This window comes from Salvelinus namaycush, chromosome 12 (assembly GCF_016432855.1).
Source record: "Salvelinus namaycush isolate Seneca chromosome 12, SaNama_1.0, whole genome shotgun sequence".
NCBI classification, from domain to species: Eukaryota; Metazoa; Chordata; class Actinopteri; order Salmoniformes; family Salmonidae; genus Salvelinus; species Salvelinus namaycush.
In genome coordinates, this window is record NC_052318.1 from 31,437,589 (window position 1) to 31,459,553 (window position 21,965).

Genomic DNA, 21,965 nt, shown 5'->3' on the forward strand with positions numbered 1-21,965 from the left:
ATCTAAAATGAAGAAATGAAGAAATGTCAGAAGGAATTAAATGAACAACCCAAATAACACTGTATCAGTAATCCAAATGCAATCCATATATACACGGAAAATATATACTAAGAATGTGCGATATGTGTGATAGAAATCACATTGATGTATTTATTGTCAAAGACACTTCTCTAAACCCACAGCCAGGGCCTGTTGTGTTCTTCATATATTTTAAGTGTGAGCAATATAGATGTTTTTGTTGGGAAAGTATCATGGGTTGTTTACCTCATGCACCAGCAGAGGGGGCTATAGGCCCTTTTTCTAAGATGGTGGAGGATCTGTGTCTTATCCATCAACACTGCTCTAAACATTTGGCACCAGTCTGTCACTGCAGTAATCAACTCAGCACCCATCAATGGTGTATATTTATTAGCCATTTTATGGATTTCATATACAGTGCAATCGGAAAGTATTCAGACCCCTTGACTTTTTCCAAATTTTGTTACATTACAACCTTATTCTAAAATTGATTAAATAGTTTTTTTCCCCCTCATCAATCTATACACAATACCCCATAATGACAAAGCAAAAACAGGTTTTTATAAATGTTTTCAAATGTATAAAAAAAATAATAATGGAAATATGACATTTACATAAGTATTCAGACCCTTTACTCAATACCTTTGTCAGCACCTTTGTCAGCGATTACAGCCTCGAGTCTTCTTGGGTATGACGCTACAAGCTTGGCACACCTGTATTTGGGGAGTTTCTCCCATTCTTCTCTGCAGATCCTCTCAAGCTCTGTTAGGTTGGATGGGGAGCGTCACTGCACAGCTATTTTCTGGTCTTTCCAGAGATGTTCGATTGAGTGTCCCGAAGCCACTCCTGCGTTGTCTTGGCTGTGTGTTTAGGGTCATTGTCCTGTTGGAAGGTGAACCTTACACCAGTCTGAGGTCCTGAGCGCTCTGGAGCAGGTTTTCATCAAGGATCTCTCTGTACTTTGTTCTGTTCATCTTTCCCTCGATCCGGACTAGTCTCCCAGTCCCTGCCACTGAAAAACATCCCCACAGCATGATGCTGGCACCACCATGCTTCACCGTAGGGATGGTGCCAGGTTTCCTCCAGACGTGACACTTGGCATTCAGGCCAAAGAGTTCAATCTTGGTTTCATCAGACCAGAGAATTTTATTTCATCAGACCAGAGAGTCCTTTAGTTGCCTTTTGACAAACTTCAAGTGGGTTGTCATGTGCCTTTTACTGAGGAGTGGCTTCTGTCTGGCCACTCTACCATAAAGGCCTGATTGGTGGAGTGCTGAAGGTATGGTTGTCCTTCTGGAAGGTTCTCCCATCTCTACAGAGGAACTCTGGAGCTCTGTCAGAGTGAACATCAGGTTCTTGGTCACCTCCCTGACCAAGGCCCTTCTCCCTCGATTGCTCAGTGTTGGTGGTTTCAAATGTCTTCCATTTAAGAATGATGGAGGCCACTGTGTCCTTGGCGACCTTCAATGCTGCTGAAATATTTTGGTACCCTTCTCCAGATTTGTGCCTCGACACAATCCTGTCTTGGAGCTCTACGGACAATTCCTTCGACCTCATGGCTTGGTTTTTGACCTTATATAGACAAGTGTGTGCCTTTCCAAATCATGTCCAATCAATTGAATTTACCACAGATGGACTCCAATCAAGTTGTAGAAACATCTCAAGGATGATCAATGGAAACAGGATGCACCTGAGCTCAATTTCGAATCTCATAGCAAATGAATACCTATGTAAATAAAGTATTTCTGTTTTTTATTTGTAATACATTTGCAGAAATCTCTAAAAACCTGTTCTTGCTTTGTCATTATAAGGTATTGTGTGTAGATTGATGAGGAAAGTGTTTTATTTAATCCATTTTAGAATAAGTCTGTAAACTAACAAAATGTGGAAAAAGGGAAATTGTCAGAATACTTACCGAATGCACAGTACCTATAGTACAGTGAGTCAGAATTCACTGATCACAGCTATTGTAGTATACAGCATATATTTTACTGCACGTTTCCAAATCACACTATTATGACTCATAAAGCTATAACTTCCTGTTATATCTCAGAGAACTGTTCTGATTAGCCCACAACACAACTATAGATGAAGGCGTTATAGAGCCATAGATTAGTAGATTCCAGAGCTCTTCATATGCTATGGCTGCTTTGGGACAGTTCGTGTTTGAATGGCTGCATTAAAAGAGAGGGAGAAGAAGGAAGTGTACTAACAGGGAGGATGGAGCATTAACAGACTGTGACTCTAATCCAGACTGCAGTAGAGGAGGGGAAGATAGAGAAAGAGAGCGGGAGAGACATCCATTATTCAACACTTAGAGAAGCATCGTCAGAGTCAAGGGCATACACACCAGAACAGACCCTAGGATGGGCTTTTTAATCCTGTATTTGTGTCAATGTTTTGATTCAAGGCTGTGCTATCACTGCTATGACATCCTTGGACATATTATTTTATGTACAGTACCAGTCAAAAGTTTGGACACACCTACTCATTCCAGGGTTTGTCTTCTTTTACTATTTTCTACATTGTAGAATAATAGTGAAGACATCAAAACTATGAAATAACACATATGGAATCATGTAGTAACCAAAAAAGTGTTTCAAAGATTATTCAAAGTAACTACCCTTTGCCTTGATGATAGCTTTGCACACTCTTGGCATTCTCTCAACCATCTTCATAAGGTAGTCACCTGGAATGCATTTCAATTAACAATTGCCTTGTTAAAAGTTAATTTGGAAATTTCTTTCCATCTTAATGCGTTTGTGCCAATCAGTTGTGTTGTGACAAGGTAGGGGTGGTATACAGAAGATAGCCCTATTTGGTAAAATACCAAGTCCATATTATGGCAAGAACAGCTCAAATAAACAAAGAGAAGTTACAGTACATCATTACTGTAAGACATGAAGATCAGTCAATCTGGAAAATTTCAAAAACAATCAAGCACTATGATGAAACTGGCTCTCATGAAGACCGACACAGGAAAGGAAGACACAGAGTTACCTCTGCTGCAGAGGATAAGTCCATTAGAGTTACCAGCCTCAGAAATTGCAGCCCAAATAAATAAAAGTAACAGACACATCTAAACATCAACTGTTCAGAGGAGACTGCGTGAATCAGGCCTTCATGGTTGAATTGCTGCAAAGAAACCACTACTAAGGACACCAATATGAAGAAGAGAGCTGCTTGGGCCAAGAAACACGAGCATTGGACATTAGATGAGTCCACATTTGAGACTTTTGGTTCCAATCGCCGTGTCTTTGTGAGGCGCAGAGTAAGTGAACGGAGGATCTCCACATGTGTGGTTCCCACCATGAAGCACGGAGGAGGAGGTGTGAGGGTGTGGGGGTGATTTGCTGGTGACACTGTCTGTGATTTACTTAGAATTCAAGGCACACTTAACCAGCATGGCTACCACAGCATTCTGCAGTGATGCGCCACCCCATCTGGTTTGCGCTTAGTGGGACTATAATTTGTTTTTCAACAGGACAATGATCCAAAACACACCTCCAGGCTGTGTAAGGGCTATTTGACCAAGAAGAGAGTGATGGAGTGCTGCATCAGATGACCTGGTCTCCACAATCACCCGACCTCAACCCAATTGAGATTGTTTGGAATGAGTTGGACCGCAGAGTGAAGGAAAAGCAGCCAACAAGTGCTCAGCACATGTGGGAACTCATTCAAGACTGTTGGAAAAGCATTCCAGGTGAAGCTGGTTGAGAGAATGCCAAGAGTGTGCAAAGCTGTCATCAAGGCAAAGGGTGGCTACTTTGAAGAATCTAAAATATATTTTGGTCAGTTTAACACTTTTTTGCTTACTACATGATTCCATATGTGTTATTTCATAGTTCTGATGTCTTCACTATTATTCTACAATGTAGAAAATAGTAAAAATAAAGACAAACCCTGCAATGAGTAGGTGTGTCCAAACTTCTGACGGGTACTGTATGTGTTATACTATACAAGCGTTCACTGAGTGTACAAAACATTAGGAACACCTTCCTAATATTTAGTTGCACCCTCTTTTTCCCTCAGAACAGCCTCAATTCGTCAGGGCATGGACTCTACAAGGTGTCGAGAGCATTCCACCTAGCACATGTTGAACCCAATGCTTCCCATATTTGTGTCAAGTTGGCTGTATGTCCTTTAGAAGGTGGACCATTACTGCTTCACACAGGAAACTGTTGAGTGTGAAAAACCCAGCAGCGTTGCAGTTCTTGACACAAACCAGTGCGCCTGGCACCTACTACCATACCCCGTTCAAAGGCACTTGGATATTTTGTCTTGCCCATTCACCCTCTGAATGGCAACCTACCCAATCCATGTCTCAATTGTCTCAAGGCTTAAAAATCATTCTTTAACCTGTCTCCTCCCCTTCATCTACACTGATTGAAATGGATTTAACAAGTGACATCAATAAGGGATCATAGCTTTCACCTGGATTCACCTGGTCAGTTTATGTCATGGAACGACCAGGTGTTCTTAATGTTTTGTATTTACCTGTAGCGCACAAGCAACTTTTCATCTAAGTTAGTTGACATTTACAGTAATTCTGCATTTGACATCCTTGTTTTCCTTGCTCCCTACTTCTCTTTCTGAGAAAGAAAAGTTTCTATTCCTACCCTTATTTCCTCTCATTGCCATCTATCCCTTCCTCTCCTTCTCCTATCTCAGAGCTGGGGGAGATCCGTAACGTGACCACCTCTAAGCCGTCTCTGGAGCTGGATGGTCTGGAGAAGTACACCAACTACAGCATCCAGGTGCTGACCTTCACCCGGGCCGGGGACGGGGTGCGCAGCGAGCAGATCTTCACCCGCACCAAGGAGGACGGTACGCACAGCAGTAGACCAGAAGACTTCAGGCACTGATCTAGGATCAGCTTACGCTCTCTAAATTCTAACCTTAACTATTAGGGGGAAGATGCTAAACTGACCTTAGATCACTGTGTAGGGGGAACTGCATCATACTAATCATACTAGAGGTCAGGGGTCAACTGTGGTAGGTCAACCGTGCCTAGATTTGCATATCCCCTCTTGCATTATGGAAGAGTGTTTTGAAAAGTATAAATAATTATGACAGGACTTCTGTTTGAATTTGGTGTGAAATTACATCCATTTTTGTTGACAGTTGGTGCAGAAGACTCACATAGTTAGCTGAAAAACTGCAGCTCCTGCATATTGCAGATCGCACTGTAGCATCAGACATTCAGGACCGGTTATTGGAATGACTGATTTTGACACTGGCAAAACTTAAATACAGAGTGGTTTCCTTAGATGATACACAAAACGAGGATAAGGGTGATAATGTATATTTCCCTATTTCACTGTTCTCCCTCACCAGTTCCTGGTCCTCCGGCTGGGGTGAAGGCAGCGGCGGCGTCTAACTCGGTGGTGTTTGTGTCGTGGCTCCCTCCTCTCAAACTCAACGGCATTATCAGGAAATACACAGTCTTCTGCTCTAACCCACACCCCACGGTAAGGAGGGCACAGAGTACTGGGTTTCAGAGTACAGGGATGAAGGCATGTCAGTGATGAACATACAGTAGATTTAACCTCTCTGGGATATGTGGGACGGTAGCGTGAAAATGCAGAGCGCCAAATTCAAATAAATTACTATAAAAATTAAACTTTCATGAAATCACACATTCAATATACCAAATTAAAGCTACACTTGTTGTGAATCCAGCCAACGTGTCAGATTTCAAAACTGCTTTACGGCGAAAGCAAACAAGGCTATTATCTGAGGATAGCAACCAAGCAAACAAACACATACCATCATATTTCAACCCTCCCGGCGCGACACAAAACGCAGAAATAAAGATTTAATTCATGCCTTACCTTTGACGAGCTTCTTCTGTTGGCACTCCAATATGTCCCATAAACATCACAAATGTTCCTTTTGTTCGATTAATTCCGTCGATATATATCCAAAATGTCCATTTATTTGGCGCGTTTGATCCAGAAAAACACTGGTCCCAACTTGCACAACGTGACTACAAAATATCTCAAAAGTTACCTATAAGCTCTGTCCAAACTTTTCAAACAACTTTTGTAATACAACTTTAGGTATTTTTTAACGTAAATAATCGATAAAATTGAAGACGGGATGATCTGTGTTCAATACAAACAGTAACAGTAACAAACAGTACACTTCACTGGAGCCTCATTCTGAACATGGCTACTTCTTCATTTCTCAAAGGAAAAACCTCAACCAATTTCTAAAGACTGTTGACATCCAGTGGAAGCGATAGGAACTGCAGGAAGGTCCCTTAGAAATCTGGATTCCCAATGAAAACGCATTGAAAAGAGAGTGACCCCAAAAACTAAAAAAATCTGAATGGTTTGTCCTCGGGGTTTTGCCATGATTCAAACAGTTTTAGAAACTTCAGAGTGTTTTCTATCCAATACTAATATTAATATGCATATATTAGCATCTGGGACTGAGTAAGAGGAAGTTTACTCTGGGCATGCTTTTCATCCAAACGTGAAAATGCTGCCCCCTATCCATGTCAGTGATGGACATACAGTAGATTTAAGAGACCTGACATAATTGGAGGAGAGGGAGGCACCAGGTTCAAGGGCTAGACTAGATAAGAAGCCTGCATGGTGCACAAAGCTACAGGGAGACTGATGAAGTACTGCTGGCTTATAAACCCTCTATCTAAAATTGTCAGGGCTGTGACATCAATGTTCAACTCTAATAATTGATACCTTGGTACAGACATTTGGAGTAAGTCCTGTATCTCTCTGCTAACTTCATGTTGGTCTCTCCCCTCCTACAGGTGAGCAGTGAGTTTGAAGCAGCTCCAGACGTCTTCTTCTACCGCATCCCCAACCTGAGCAGGAACCGCCAGTACAGCATCTGGGTGGTGGCCGTCACCGCAGCCGGCCGTGGCAACGCCAGCGACATCATCACCGTCAAGCCCCAGGCCGAGGGTAGGTGGAGCTTATGGTTTCCCTTCTCATTATCCTGAAAAAGATAATAAGATGAGGTGTCTCAGTCTCTGAATGTTTTTAGAAGACACAAAAGACATCAGCTCATTTTCACTGTGTGTGCTGATGTAATTGAGTTATGTTTTCTGTCAAAGCCTTGATCAGAACATTTAAAGGGGCACAACCCTGAGAAACTCTGCCTATGAGTTGCCTAACTTAGAGCTTATTCAGATTGACGAAAGTTGGAAGAGAGTTTCATCAGGACGAATTTAGATAATATGAGTAAACGAGGAGACCATACTATCCCCACTCCCATCTCAGGATGTGAATGTAGTTGAAACGAGCTCATCAAACTTAATGAAATAAGTCTGCTATTTCACCCGGTCAGCACTGTGCTGCTTAATGAGAACTGATAAGCTGTCAGCACTGTGCTAATTGGTGAGAACTGATAAGCTAACAGCACTGTGCTGCTTGGTGAAAACGGATAAGCTAACAGCACTATACTGCTTGGTGAGAACTGATAAGCTGTCAGCACTATGTTGCTTTGTGAGAACTGATAAGCTAACAGCACTGTGCTTCTTGGTGAGAACTGATAAGCTGATGGTGAGCAGTGGTAGGCAGTGTAGTGGTCCATTATCTGGATGTTCTCATCCTGTTAGAGGCAAGGGTGATACATGTGGTTTCCAACCTGATGCGTTTTAGAAATCAATCTACTGCCTGACCATCCTTGTCCCAAACAGACAGTGGTGTAAAGTACTTAACCTTTCTAGGACACACGTTCCGCTTGCGGAACCCCTCGACAACATTCCGCTGAAAAGGCAGCGTGGGAATTATTTTTTATTTTTTTTGAAATATGTAACTTTCACACATTAACAAGTCCAATACAGCAAATGAAAGATAAACATCTTGTTAATCTACCCACCGTGTCCGATTTAAAAAATGCTTTACAGCGAAAACACAACATATGATTATGTTAGATCACCGCCAAGTCCCAAAAATTATTGTTAATTTTTAATTAATTAATTAATTTAATTAATTCCATTTTATTTGGAACGGCAAGCCAGATAAAATTAAAAGGGCCTATTTATATAACGAATATGAATTCGGAGGGCAGAAATTATTAAATATTAAAGCATTAGACCTCTCACTAAAGGCATCAGTCATACAAAAGTTATACTTAAATCCAAACTGGTTCTCTAGTAAATTGGTACGAATGTCTCATCCTATGTTCAAGAAGGGCCTTTTTCCCTTTATTCAGATTACACCTGCTCACTTTCGGTTGTTTGAAAAGGAAATAATCTCCAAAATATCTTTATTTTTTAAACAAGCCTTAGAAAGTTGGTTGCAATTTCAGTTTAATCCACCTGAAAGGACGGAACAAATAGTACAACAAATATTGTGGTTAAATTCAAATATAGTAATTGATAAAAAAAACTGTATTTATCGAAGAAATGTTTAAAAAAGGTATAATTTTTGTGAATGATATCATAAGTAGGACTGGTGGAGTAATGTCACACATGCAGCTAACACAGACATATGGAAATGTCTGCTCTACCCAAAATTACAACCAATTAATTGCAGCATTACCACAAAAATGGAAGAGGCAAGTAGAAGGGGAAAAAAGTAAGGAACTTGTATGTCGGCCCTATATTAAAGAACATAAATGGTTAAAGAAAAGTGTGATAAATAAAAACATATACCAATTTAATTTAAGGACCAAAAAACTGACAGCTGTGCCATATAAATTGCAAAATAGTTGGGAAGAGATTTTCGATGTACCCATTCCATGGCACATGGTTTATGAATTGATACGCAAAACAACGCCGGATTCAAAACTTCGAATTTTTCAATTTAAATTACTGTACAAAATTCTTGCAACTAATAGAATGTTATATATATGGGGGATACAATCTTCCCAGCTCTGCAGATTCTGCTGTGAGGAGGCAGAGTCACTAGATCATTTATTTTGGTATTGTCCGTATGTAGCTCGTTTTTGGTCACAGGTCCAGGAATGGCTGAAGAATTGCAACATTTGCGTAGAACTAACGCTACAGTGTCACGTTCCTGACCTGTTTTTCCTTTTCTTGTATTTATTTAGTTGGTCAGGGCGTGAGTTGGGTGGGTTTGTCTATGTTTGATTTTCTATGTTGGGATGTTTGTGTTCGGCCGGGTATGATTCTCAATCAGAGACAGCTGTCAATCGTTGTCCCTGATTGAGAATCATACTTAGGCAGCCTGGGTTTCACGTGTGTTTTGTGGGTGTTTGTTTCCGTGTCTGTGTTTGTTGCACCACACGGTACTGTATCGGTTTATGCACTTCGTTTATTTGTTTTGTAATTCAGTATTCAGTTTCGTTTTAATAAATCATTATGAACACTAACCACTCTGCGTATTGGTCCGATCCTATATGACGATAGCCGTAACATACAGATAGCAATACTGGGGGATTTGAAAAGCCATAGTCAATCAATCAATAATATAATAATTATTTTAGCAAAAATGTTTATTTTTAATTTACAATCCGTGGAAGCTATGAGGATAGGAAGATTCAAATCTTTTGTGAAGCATCACAGCACAGTTGAAAAATATATGGCAAATAAAAATCCGAAATGGATGATGTTGGAAGATAGATGGGAAGGGTTGAGTGGAGCTGAAGGGTGGGACTAATAACAAGATAAACAATGTAGGGCATACGGGATCTGTGAAATGTGTATAGGTGCGGAGCTTTTGTGAAATAGCACAGTTACAAGTGGAAATCAAACTGGATGGACAACAGAAATAGAGGAAGGACTAAGAACAAACAAGAGATAACTATTATAAAGTAGACTGTGTCTGTAAAATGTGTATAAGATGTATAAATTGAAGGGTAAAACAGAAATGTTTATCAGTTTACTCCAATTGGGGGATCGGTGGTAGGGTTTGCGGGGAATAATAATAAAGGTATATTCTTTAAAAAAGTATGTATGTCTATATAGGTATGTGTATGTATATATGTGTATATGTATGCATACGTGTATGGATATATATATTTACCCCAAAAAATATGGGGGATTGGAAATGATGCAGACAATTACATTGGAAGCAACATTCTTTCCGCAATATTAAGCTGATCCACCCCTAAAAAAAGTCCAAAAAACACAGCCATTTTCCCAGCCAAAGATAGGAGTCACAAAAAGCAGAAATAGAGATAAAATGAATCACTAACCTTTGATGATCTTCATCAGATGACACTCATAGGACATCATGTTACACAATACATGTATGTTTTGTTCGATAATGTGCATATTTATATCCAGAAATCTCCGTTTACATTGGCGCCATGTTCAGAAATGCCTCCAAAATATCCAGAGAAATTGCAGAGAGCCACATCAAATAACAGAAATACTCATCATAAACTTTGATAAAAGATACATGTTTTACATAGAATAAAAGATACACTTGTTCTTAATGCAACCGCTGTGTCAGATTTTTTTTTAACTTTACGGAAAAAGCAAACCATGCAATAATCTGAGACGGCACTCAGAAAAAGAAAAAGAAATTCTCTGCCATGTTGGAGTCAACAGAAATCAGAAATTACACTATAAATATTCCCTTACCTTTAATGATCTTCATCAGAATGCACTCCCAGGAATCCTAGTTCCACAATAAATTGTTGTTTTGTTCGATAATGTCCATTATTTATGTCCAAGTAGCTACTTTTGTTAGCACGTTTAGTACACATATCCAAACGCTCGTACAGGTCCAGGCGAACGTCGGACGAAAACTTCAAAAAGTTATTACAGGTCGAATAAACTTGTCAAACTAAGTATAGAATCAATCTTTAGGATGTTGTTATCATAAATATTCAATAACGTTCCAACCGGAGAATTCCTTTGTGTCTATAGAAGTAATGGAACGCAAGTCGATATCATGTGGAATGCGTGTGACCAGGACCTGGCTCTCTGCCAGACCACTGACTCAAACAGCTCCCATCCGGCTCAACATCACAGTAGAAGCTTCATTCAACGTTCTACAGACTGTTGACATCTAGTGGAAGCCGTAGGAAGTGCAAACAGATCCATATCCCACTGGGATTTCAATAGGCGATGAGTTGAAAATCGACCAGCCTCAGAATTCCCATTTCCTGTTTGGAATTTCTCTCAGGTTTTTGCCTGCCATATGAGTTCTGTTATACTCACAGACATCATTCAAACAGTTTTAGAAACTTCAGAGTGTTTTTTATCCAATAGTAATAATAATATGCATATACAGTGGGGAGAACAAGTATTTGATACACTGCCGATTTTGCAGGTTTTCCTACTTACAAAGCATGTAGAGGTCTGTAATTTTTATCATTATCATTATCATTATCATTCCATCTCTCACTTCAACTGTGAGAGACGGAATCTAAAACAAAAATCCAGAAAATCACATTGTATGATTTTTAAGTAATTAATTTGCATTTTATTGCATGACAAGTATTTGATCACCTACCAACCAGTAAGAATTCCGGCTCTCACAGACCTGTTAGTTTTTCTTTAAGAAGCCCTCCTTTTCTCCACTCATTACCTGTATTAACTGCACCTGTTTGAACTCGTTACCTGTATAAAAGACACCTGTCCACACACTCAATCAAACAGAGTCCTACCTCTCTACAATGGCCAAGACCAGAGAGTTGTGTAAGGACATCAGGGATAAAATTGTAGACCTGCACAAGGCTGGGATGGGCTACAGGACAATAGGCAAGCAGCTTGGTGAGAAGGTAACAACTGTTGGCGCAATTATTAGAAAAGGGAAGAAGTTCAAGATGACGGTCAATCACCCTCGGTCTGGGGCTCCATGCAAGATCTCACCTCGGGGGGCATTAATGATCATGAGGAAGGTGAGGGATCAGCCCAGAACTACACGGCAGGACCTGGTCAATGACCTGAAGAGAGCTGGGACCACAGTCTCAAAGAAAACCATTAGTAACACACTACGCCGTCATGGATTAAAATCCTGCAGCGCACGCAAGGTCCCCCTGCTCAAGCCAGCGCATGTCCAGGCCCGTCTGAAGTTTGCCAATGACCATCTGGATGATCCAGAGGAGGAATGGGAGAAGGTCATGTGGTCTGATGAGACAAAAAATAGAGCTTTTTGGTCTAAACTCCACTCGCCGTGTTTGGAGGAAGAAGAAGGATGAGTACAACCCCAAGAACACCATCCCAACCGTGAAGCATGGAGGTGGAAACATCTTTCTTTGGGGATGCTTTTCTGCAAAGGGGACAGGACGACTGCACCGTATTGAGGGGAGGATGGATGGGGCCATGTATCGCGAGATCTTGGCCAACAACCTCCTTCCCTCAGTAAGAGCATTGAAGATGGGTCGTGGCTGGGTCTTCCAGCATGACAACGACCCGAAACACACAGCCAGGGCAACTAAGGAGTGGCTCCGTAAGAAGCATCTCAAGGTCCTGGAGTGGCCTAGCCAGTCTCCAGACCTGAACCCAATAGAAAATCTTTGGAGGGAGCTGAAAGTCCGTATTGTTCAGCGACAGCCCCGAAACCTGAAGGATCTGGAGAAGGTCTGTATGGAGGAGTGTGCCAAAATCCCTGCTGCAGTGTGTGCAAACCTGGTCAAGAACTACAGGAAATGTATGATCTCTGTAATTGCAAACAAAGGTTTCTGTACCAAATATTAAGTTCTGCTTTTCTAATGTATCAAATACTTATGTCATGCAATAAAATGCAAATGAATTACTTAAAAATCATACAATGTGATTTTCTGGATTTTTGTTTTAGATTCCGTCTCTCACAGTTGAAGTGTACTTATGATAAAAATTACAGACCTCTACATGCTTTGTAAGTAGGAAAACCTGCAAAATCGGCAGTGTGTCAAATACTTCTTCTCCCCACTGTATTAGCATCTGGGACAGAGTAGGAGGCAGTTCACTCTGGGCACGCTATTCATCCAAAGTGAAAATGCTGCCCCCTATCCCTAAAAATGTAAGTAAAAATATTTTTAAATACTACTTAAGTGGTTTTTTGGGGTATCTGTACTTTACTATTTATATTTTCGACTACTTTTACTTTTACTTCACTCCATTCCTAAAGAAAATTATGTACTTTTTACTCCATACATTTTCCCTGACACCCAAAGGTACTAGTTACAATTTGAATGCTTAGCAGTACAGGAAAAGGGTCAAATTCACACGTCTCTGGTTATCCCTACTGCCCTACCACCTCTGATCTGGTGGACTCACTAAACATAAATTCTTCCTTTGTAAATTGTGTTGGAGTGTGCCCCTGGCTGTCAAAAAATAAAAAAGGAAATTGTGCCGTCTGGTTTGCTAAATATAAGGAATTTGAGGTATAGCATTTACTTTTACTTTATACTTTTACTCAAGTATGACAATTGACTACTTTTTCCACCACTGTACTTAAGTCCATTTAAAATCTGATACTTTTAGGCTTTTCCTCAAGTAGTATTTTACTGGGTTACTTTCATTTTTACTTGAGTCATTTTACATTAAAGTATCTTTAATTTCACTCAAGTAAGACAATTGAATACTTTTTACACCTCTGCAAACAGACCACTTTATATCTGTCTAAGCACAGAGATGGGCTCTGTATGTCTTAAGGGGTGCAGGTGTAGACAAAGAGGTGGGGAATTCAGTAAAGTTGGATAAAGAACTAACAGTTTACACTGCTTTTATAGAGCTTCCCTTGCAAGTATTTGGGATCGATTTCCACCTTTGGGTCTATTCCATTACTTCTGTTGTACCAGGAAAACTAAATCAAGTCAGCCAAAGTATTTGACCCGGTTGTGGTGTGTTTGTGTGCAGCTCCTGCTCAGATCCTGACATTCAACGGCACAGTGACCACCCCCTGGATGAGGGACATCGTGTTGCCCTGTAAGGCGGTGGGCGACCCAGCCCCCACGGTCAAGTGGCTCAAGGAGACGTGAGTACAGAGTACAACACATCATGCTGCATGTAGGACAGACAGTAGAACTTAGTACAGACCGTGTTTTGAGTCACTTTTAACGCACACTAAATACCAGTTAAAAAACAGTGGCTCTTTGGAATGTCAATTTTCACTGAAGACCTTGTGTGTTTGCAGTATCCTTTCACACTTATCAGCAGAATGTTAAAAAAGAATGGTTGTTTACATGTGCCGCATATTCCTATACACATAAAAGTATTGTAACATTATCCAATACTTTTCAAAGATTTTCTCTTTGGTGTATCTCGCTGTAGTTCATTGTCTGACTGTCTTTCGTACATTTGTGATTCAGCAATGGAAGCCCCGCCCCTGCTGTGATTGACAGTAGACGCATTGTTCAGGGCAACGGCAGCCTGGTCATCCGCACAGTGAAAGCTGAGGATTCTGGGAACTACACCTGTGTGGCTAGCAACAGTTTTGGGCCAGATAAAATCATCCTCAACCTGCAGGTTCAAGGTAAGTCAGTTAGTGTGTGGTGGAACAATCCAGTTTACCAGTCTTCAGGTCAGTTCATAACAATACTAAATAGACATGTATTCATCATAGGTAGTGAAGTGAAAGGATATCATCATGAGTTAGAAGGACTTAAATAAAATCCATATTTTTACTTCTAGTTCCCCCGGATCAGCCTCGTCTCACCGTTACCAAGACGACCACCACTTCAATCACTCTGTCCTGGATATCAGGAGACAACGGAGGCAGCTCCATACGAGGTCAGACACCAACGCAGCTAGCAGCAACACTAACTATTATTGGAGATTTTTGTTTTCCCTTGGACAACAGCTTACTGACTTGATTAAATAGCAGGCAACACTGTAACATCCTAACCTCTCTCTCACATATCAGGCTACATCCTGCAATACTCAGAGGACAACAGTGAGAAGTGGGGAAACTTTGCCATCAGCCCTAGTGAGCGTTCCTATCGACTGGAGAACCTGAAGTGTGGCACCTGGTACAAGTTCACCCTGACTGCCCAGAATGCTGTGGGGCCAGGGCGCATCAGTGAGATCATCGAGGCTAAGACTCATGGGAAAGGTAGGGAGATGGTGACTTTCTTTTACATATGTTTTTTATTAAATAGTGACCCCATTGCTTTTACTCAATTAATGGAAAACTCATTCTTATGGAAAGACCTCTCATTGAAGTGTTTGTGTGGTCTGACTCCTCTCTCCTCACTCCCCAACAGAACCCCAGTACTCTAAAGAACAGGAGCTCTTCACCAGTATCAATGCCACGCGTGTCAGGCTCAACCTGATTGGCTGGAACAACGGCGGCTGTCCAATCACGTCCTTCACGTTAGAGTACCGTTCGGTGGAGTCTCCCACGTGGACCACGGCCCAGCGCACCTCTCTGACCAAGAGCTACATCCTGTATGACCTGGCCGAGGCCACCTGGTATGAACTGCAGATGAAGGTGTTCAACAGCGCCGGGTCAGCAGAGAAGAGGGTCAAGTTTTCCACTCTGAGCTACGATGGCAGTGAGTTAACTTGTCTATACACGCTTATAGTGACTTATTCAGGATATCTGAATAAAGAATGAAGAACTGTAGTTTAAAAGTCATTTACCTAACCATTCCTTGAAAATTGTGTCACAACTGCCTGAGTTTCCATCAAAAACGTTCATTTACGGTATACCTGCCTTAGAGGAGAAGGAAATTACCTCATATTTAGCTATTTACTGGTCCTTGGAGCTCTTCTCTCCTCCCTGCCATTAAAGTGGCTGTCTCATGCTAGTCTTTCCCTGGTCCATGCTTTAAAAGGCTCTAGGCCTAACTGATGAATGGGGCAGGAAAGTACCTCAAGTAGATGTTCTGCTGACTCCAGTGGCCGTGGCGATTTCACACACGCACGCACGCACGCACGCACGCACGCACGCACGCACGCACGCACGCACGCACGCACGCACGCACACACACACACACACACACACACACACACACACACACACCTTCACTGGACCCTAGTCTATTTGTCCCCACCACATCCATCTAACCCCCCAGCCATCCAGGAAGTGTAAAAGGGGAAAAAAGAGCTTAGTTTTCAGCTAAGAAGGATGAGTTGATCTTCTGTCAAGTGGGCATTACTGCCAGTTTGGCAGAAGGTCAGGTGCTCATTGCAGCTAGCGCAGGGCTGCAGCAGCTTGTTGGAGCAGATTGGGTGGGTTTGATGGAAAATACATTAAGATTGGGATGCAAGATGTAGAGGCACTGTTACCTTGTGCCAGGTGCTTGATTCATGTTTTAAACATTAACACAAAGTTCATTTAGTATTTACTATTCATCGACAGACACTGCATAGCAGAGGAGGCTCGTGGGAGGTGCTATAGGAGGACTGGCTCATTGTAATGGCTGGAATGGAATTATGGGAACGGTATTAAACACATCAAACATATGGAAACCACTACCAGCCATTACAATGAGCCTGTCCTCCTATAGTTCCTCACACCAGCCTCCACTGCTGTATAGGCTTAATATGTGTTCGCGTTTGGATGATTTTTTGCAGTCATTCTCTCGTCTACCAGGTCTGGTTGCGACACTTGACAACCTTCTAGTTATTGTACAAGTAACCTAACGTAGCAGGCGTAAAAGAAACGCCTGAGCGGGATGCCCCACATTCTGGTGCTGACGAGAAAGAAAACTGTCAGGGAGTTTCTCTTCTGCACTATTCAACCAATCCACTAAATATAGAGGAGGAGTTAAGATGAAGTGTCGCCAAAGCAGAAGTCGCATTACAGGCTCTCTTCCAATTCCCCTGAAAACCTAATTTACCCAGCCCCACTGAGGGTGTTGTACATCAACCTACATAATGCTGTCATAACACATGTCATAGTTTATGTCAGCTAATGACTTCTCTATGACCTGTCTCAAGGTACCATTGCTCCACTGGTGAAGGCTCCAACGGTGACTGTGGACAGTACGTCCAGTAACGAGGGTCTGAAGATGGTGACCATCATCTCCTGTGTGCTGGTGGGAATCGTGCTGGTCTTCGTCCTGCTGCTAGTCCTCAGGAGGAGAAGGAGGGAACAGAGACTGAAGAGGCTCAGAGGTGAGAGGTCACAGCAGCAACAGGGCAACACCTGATTGGTTAGATTTCTGTAAAATTTCTTTAACTATTGTCAAGTATAGTGTGAGTATCATCTGTATGTAATGTGATTTTTGTTCTTGTTTGCTCTGTAGATGCGAAAAGTTTGGCAGAGATGCTGATGAGGTAAGCATGAGCAGTTTGACATATAACTTTATAGACAGTTACTATTGTCTAATGCATTAATGGAATAAAAAAACATTCAATACTGTATCTATAGAATCATATTAGAATCACCAGTTTCTGAATATCTGTAATGAGGTCTTTATTGACCAGTGTATGTTGTTTCCTGTGTTCCCCAGTAAAAACACACGACCTGCAGACACCATCAACAAGCAGCAGCAGACCCTTAGAATGCACATCGACATCCCCCGAGCCCAGCTGCTCATAGAGGAGAGAGACACCATGGAGACAGTCGGTGAGTGGACACTGATACATTATGCTGCTTTCATGTGTTCTCTGAATTATCAGAAACTTTGGACTGAAACTCCCGGAAAGCTCCCGGACATGTCAAAACTCATAATGAGCTTCCAAGTAGGAAATGCGAGTGGGAAACTTGTGTAACATTGGATAACAATATGTGAATATCACATATCTGTGGCCTTCTATGTGGTAGTAGTACCTACTGTGGCGATTCTCATCGTACTGTGGTGACCATGTTTGTGAAATGATTCTCTCTATTTCAGACGACAGGTCCACAGTGCTGCTGACTGACAATGACTTTGGGGAGACTCAGAAACAGAAGTCATCTACGGTTACCCACACCGTCCACTACCAGTCCCTGTCCCAGGCCACCGGACCTCTAGTGGATGTGTCTGATGCTAGGCCAGGAACCAGTAAGTCCAGTATGGACATCCTCTTTACTTTACTAGCGGTGGAGCTAGAATTAATAAGTGCGATCAGGATTGCATTCATACAGCTGGAATTTATTCAGCTAGAGTTGATTCCAGACAACAGACTGGTTTGATTCAGCTCCAGTCCTCAGAGAGTCATCAGAAGCATTAGGAGCACTGCCCCTACCATCTCCACTGATGTTGTTCACAGTGATAAGCATTTACTTTCAACACAGTGATTATTGCTGTTATATTATTTTCAATTCTAAACATGAATGATTATGTATGTGTATTGAATCCAATCAAAAATGTATGTATTTGTGGAGGACTGCAGTCAACCCAATCAAACCGTTTTCTCACTGTTATTGTAAGCTATATGTATTTGTGTGGACACAAGAGGTCCTGAGATGAACTCCAGGTGAGATATTGTGATGGTGGGCGTTTTCTTTTTGTTGGTTTATATGAGGATTGGGTGTCCAGCCGTTATTGCTATTGCCAGATACACACTTACTGCCACCCTTAAAAACACTCAGTCAGCTTAAAAAAACAGAGCATTGCAGTACTCAAGATGAACCCTTGTTATGTGACATAACACCCTGGTGTGTGACTGTGATGTCATTTTCTGTATCTTTCCTTGTCAGATCCCACAGCCCGCCGCACAGCCAAAGCAGGCCCTGTTGCACGCAACCGCTACGCTAGCCAGTGGACCCTGAACCGACCACACCCGCCAGTCTCGGCCCACACCCTGAGCACTGACTGGAGATTGCCCACACCACGGGTGGCCGGCTCTGTGGACAAGGAGAGTGACAGCTACAGCGTCAGCCCATCTCAGGACACAGGTAACAACGCACCTGAAGATGAGACAAGTCTGTAACAACCGCTATAACAGTCCCCATATAAGAATGTCTGTAACATCACCCTTAACCATAACAACACCGCTCACCTCTTTAATAAAGACAGATCGGCCTACTATAGAACTTTTAACAATGCCAACAGTTTATAACAATGCTAATGCTAGCGTTAGCCCCTAACTGCTCTACTAACATGGCCTCTAACCCTAACCCCTGGTATAGACCGTGCACGGAGCAGCATGGTGTCCACAGAGAGCGCCTCGTCCACCTACGAGGAGCTGGCGCGGGCCTACGAGCACGCCAAGATGGAGGAGCAGCTGCGGCACGCCAAGTTTACCATCACAGAGTGCTTCATCTCGGATACGTCGTCGGAGCAGATGACAGCAGGCACAAATGACTACACAGACAGCCTGACGTCCAGCACACCCTCCGAGTCAGGCATCTGCAGGTTCACTGCCTCCCCGCCCAAGCCTCAGGATGTCAGCCGAGTCATGAACATGGCCGCACCCAAAGCTCACAGACCGGGTGAGGCCACGTAGACAAATAGCTAACTGCTGTAGCTGTAGCTAACTCTGAGCTCTGTTGCTAATGTTTGCTAGCCTTCACCATGCTTGTAATGCTATGGTTTGAGGGCCCCCCCAAGCACTAACGCTAATCCTAACCCTAACGTTCACTTTAAGATCTGATACATACTTTCTTCATATATAGACTGTGGGGTTAGTCTATGGTCTGTTACCTGTATGCGGAACTGTAGCTGAATTGAATAACTCTGTGTCGTAACATTTCAAGCTATTATGTTCTTCATATGCCAATAAAAACTAACAAATTCTGTAATATGCATTTAAAACACAACGCTGGTCAGTCAGACCAAACGTATCAATTCAGGGCCATTTCCCTCTCCCTCGTAAATGTTAGGCAAACCAGATCATATCCCAGGGTTAGGGGTTCGTAAATATTTACTGCTGATATATCAATTTAACTGTTCTGAAGATAATGGTCTAGTAATGCTTAGGGTTGCACTATTCTGGGAACTTTCAATAAATTCCCTGGTTTTCCTGAAATCCCGGATGGAGGATTCCTGGAATCAGCAGGGAATAAACATGAAACCTGGAATCTTCCAACAAGGATTTCTGGAAAACCAGGGAATTTATTGAAAGTTCCCAGAATTTTGCAACCCTAGTAATGCTACTTGCAGCAACAAATGTGGAGTTTTGCAGACAGTGATTTGAATAAATTAATGTATTAATTAAGGTCATGTATTAATGAAGCTTATTCTATTGACAAAACTCCATTGCAGGATGACCAAGCTTGAACATTGAACAACCTAAATCTGTTTGAGGCCGCTTGCTATGAGGTCACTTCACCTCATGAATTCAGTCTTTTTGTTGAAGTCTTCATCTTATTCATTCTATATAGTTTTGGTTCATTATAGTTATATTTTATTAAACTCTGTAGACTTTACTCAGATACATTTGTAATGAGCTGCGCTGGAGTCTTAAATCTATAACATTACTTATTTATGTTATAGAAAAGCAACAGTCTCCTTCTCCATCCATTAACCTAATAAGTATAATGGAATCTGGTTGGGTTTAATGACTGTAAAATATTTCCATTTTCATTTCATGTTGGTCAAGGCCAAATTCAGATGAAGAACATTCTTTGGCATATTACCTCAATAACTAGACAAAGCAATATACTTTAATAGTCTGTCAGAATCTATGGATGACTTTGGCATATAAACTACCCTAGTTTTGTGGGTTGGTGTGGAAGATGTGATGAGCTTATATCTCACCTTTCCCCCAGGAGCAGTCATTTCTCTTCACTGAAGTGTTTTGAACTGAGATTTTTCCATAATTACACTGGCCATATGTGTATTCTATGGGGTTGTTGTCCATAAAACACAATGCATCATAACTAACTCCCCTCTTTTTCCTTCCTTTGTCCTTTAGGGGGCGAGCTAGTGCACCTGCCTCCTTACCTGCGCATGGACTTCCTGCTGAACCGCGGTATATCGTGCTCGGGCACTGGAGGGAGGGGTGGCGCCGGGGGGGAGGGGGCCATGGGCCAGGCCTGCTTGGAGCCCCAGAAGAGTCGCTCCCTGAAACGGCCATCACGCATGGCGCCCCCAACTCCCACGGAGGCCCCCCAGGCCAGCAGCAGGGCCAGCAGCAGGGACCCAGTGGCCCAGTGGCAACCCGGCTCAGCAGTCACCCTGCCCCACAGAGAGGGCTCAGAGCTGGCCCAGGCCGCCAAGCTTAGCACCTCCCAAGAGTCCCTGCTTGACTCACGAGGACACCTCAAACAGACCAACAACCCCTACGCAAAGTCCTACACGCTGGTATAACATCAGTGGCATGGGCCCAGACTAAAACTCACACTAACACTGGACTTATTACACTTACAAGTGCAGTAAACTGACTCTCACCAAACAGTCCTGTATATAATGTCCCCTTTCTTCTTAAAGGAGGGGTACCTTTTACTAATGTTCTTTTATTTATTTTTGGAGCTTTCTTTCTTTGTTTTTTTAAACTTGTGAGAAAATGCATTCATCTGAAATGACTCCACGCGGAGCTTGCCAAAATAATTATGTTATGAGGGAACATGATTTATTCTTGATTATTATTGTTAATCATTAATTATTAATCAGTGATTATTTGTTGTTACTTCTCAACTATTCATGATTATTAATTATTGATTACAAATGATCAATTATTACCATTACTACACTATTTGAATTAGAACCTGGACAACTTTTTTCCCGGAGTATGAGATGATAATTTGGAGCTTGTCATTTTTTTCTATGGAAACTTCCTCTAAAACACTGAATGAAACTTTGGAGAAATCTGGGATGGAAACAATCGACACCAGTCCAAACTTGTCAGCTGCTCTCAAATTATTAATTTTTTGAAGAAAAAAATCTATTTCCTATGGATGCATGGGTACTGACCAATTAAAGACGATTAAGAGGATTATGATAACGACTGGACAGCCCAGTTGACCATTTTTGTCACACTATGAAATTATCAAATGTGAAGATTTATTATTCTTATTACTATAAATATATATATATAAAAAGAGAAATCACTTTTATTTGTGGATATTACAGGGAAGAATTGATTTGGTTAATAAAGTCCTTAGTCATGTTTGCACATATCTCGTTTTGATTAGGAAATGGAGTCTCTGTTGATCTTTTTCTGTGTCGCATACTCTGATGGTGCAATATGAAAAAAGATTATGAAAATTATATTGATACTATTTGCTCTATACTGTACTGTAATGAAAAATAACTAT

At 41.8% G+C, this 21,965-nt stretch overlaps 1 protein-coding gene across 2 annotated transcripts in view; it reads left to right on the forward strand.

Moving 5' to 3' along the window:
• Positions 1–21,018, forward strand: part of dscama (Down syndrome cell adhesion molecule a) — a 137,630-nt gene extending 116,612 nt beyond the window's left edge. The window contains exons 18-32 of one of the 2 annotated variants that reach the window (XM_039004702.1): positions 4,690–4,845; positions 5,356–5,489; positions 6,797–6,950; positions 13,751–13,868; positions 14,203–14,366; positions 14,525–14,623; positions 14,757–14,945; positions 15,097–15,387; positions 16,778–16,954; positions 17,086–17,116; positions 17,293–17,408; positions 17,677–17,826; positions 18,465–18,662; positions 18,897–19,204; positions 20,632–21,018. In XM_039004702.1, the coding sequence (XP_038860630.1) occupies positions 4,690–4,845; positions 5,356–5,489; positions 6,797–6,950; positions 13,751–13,868; positions 14,203–14,366; positions 14,525–14,623; positions 14,757–14,945; positions 15,097–15,387; positions 16,778–16,954; positions 17,086–17,116; positions 17,293–17,408; positions 17,677–17,826; positions 18,465–18,662; positions 18,897–19,204; positions 20,632–21,018 (2,672 nt within the window). The remainder of the gene's footprint in view (positions 1–4,689; positions 4,846–5,355; positions 5,490–6,796; positions 6,951–13,750; positions 13,869–14,202; positions 14,367–14,524; positions 14,624–14,756; positions 14,946–15,096; positions 15,388–16,777; positions 16,955–17,085; positions 17,117–17,292; positions 17,409–17,676; positions 17,827–18,464; positions 18,663–18,896; positions 19,205–20,631) is intronic. The other variant, XM_039004703.1, reaches the window with a different exon arrangement.
• Positions 21,019–21,965: the final 947 nt, after the last annotated feature.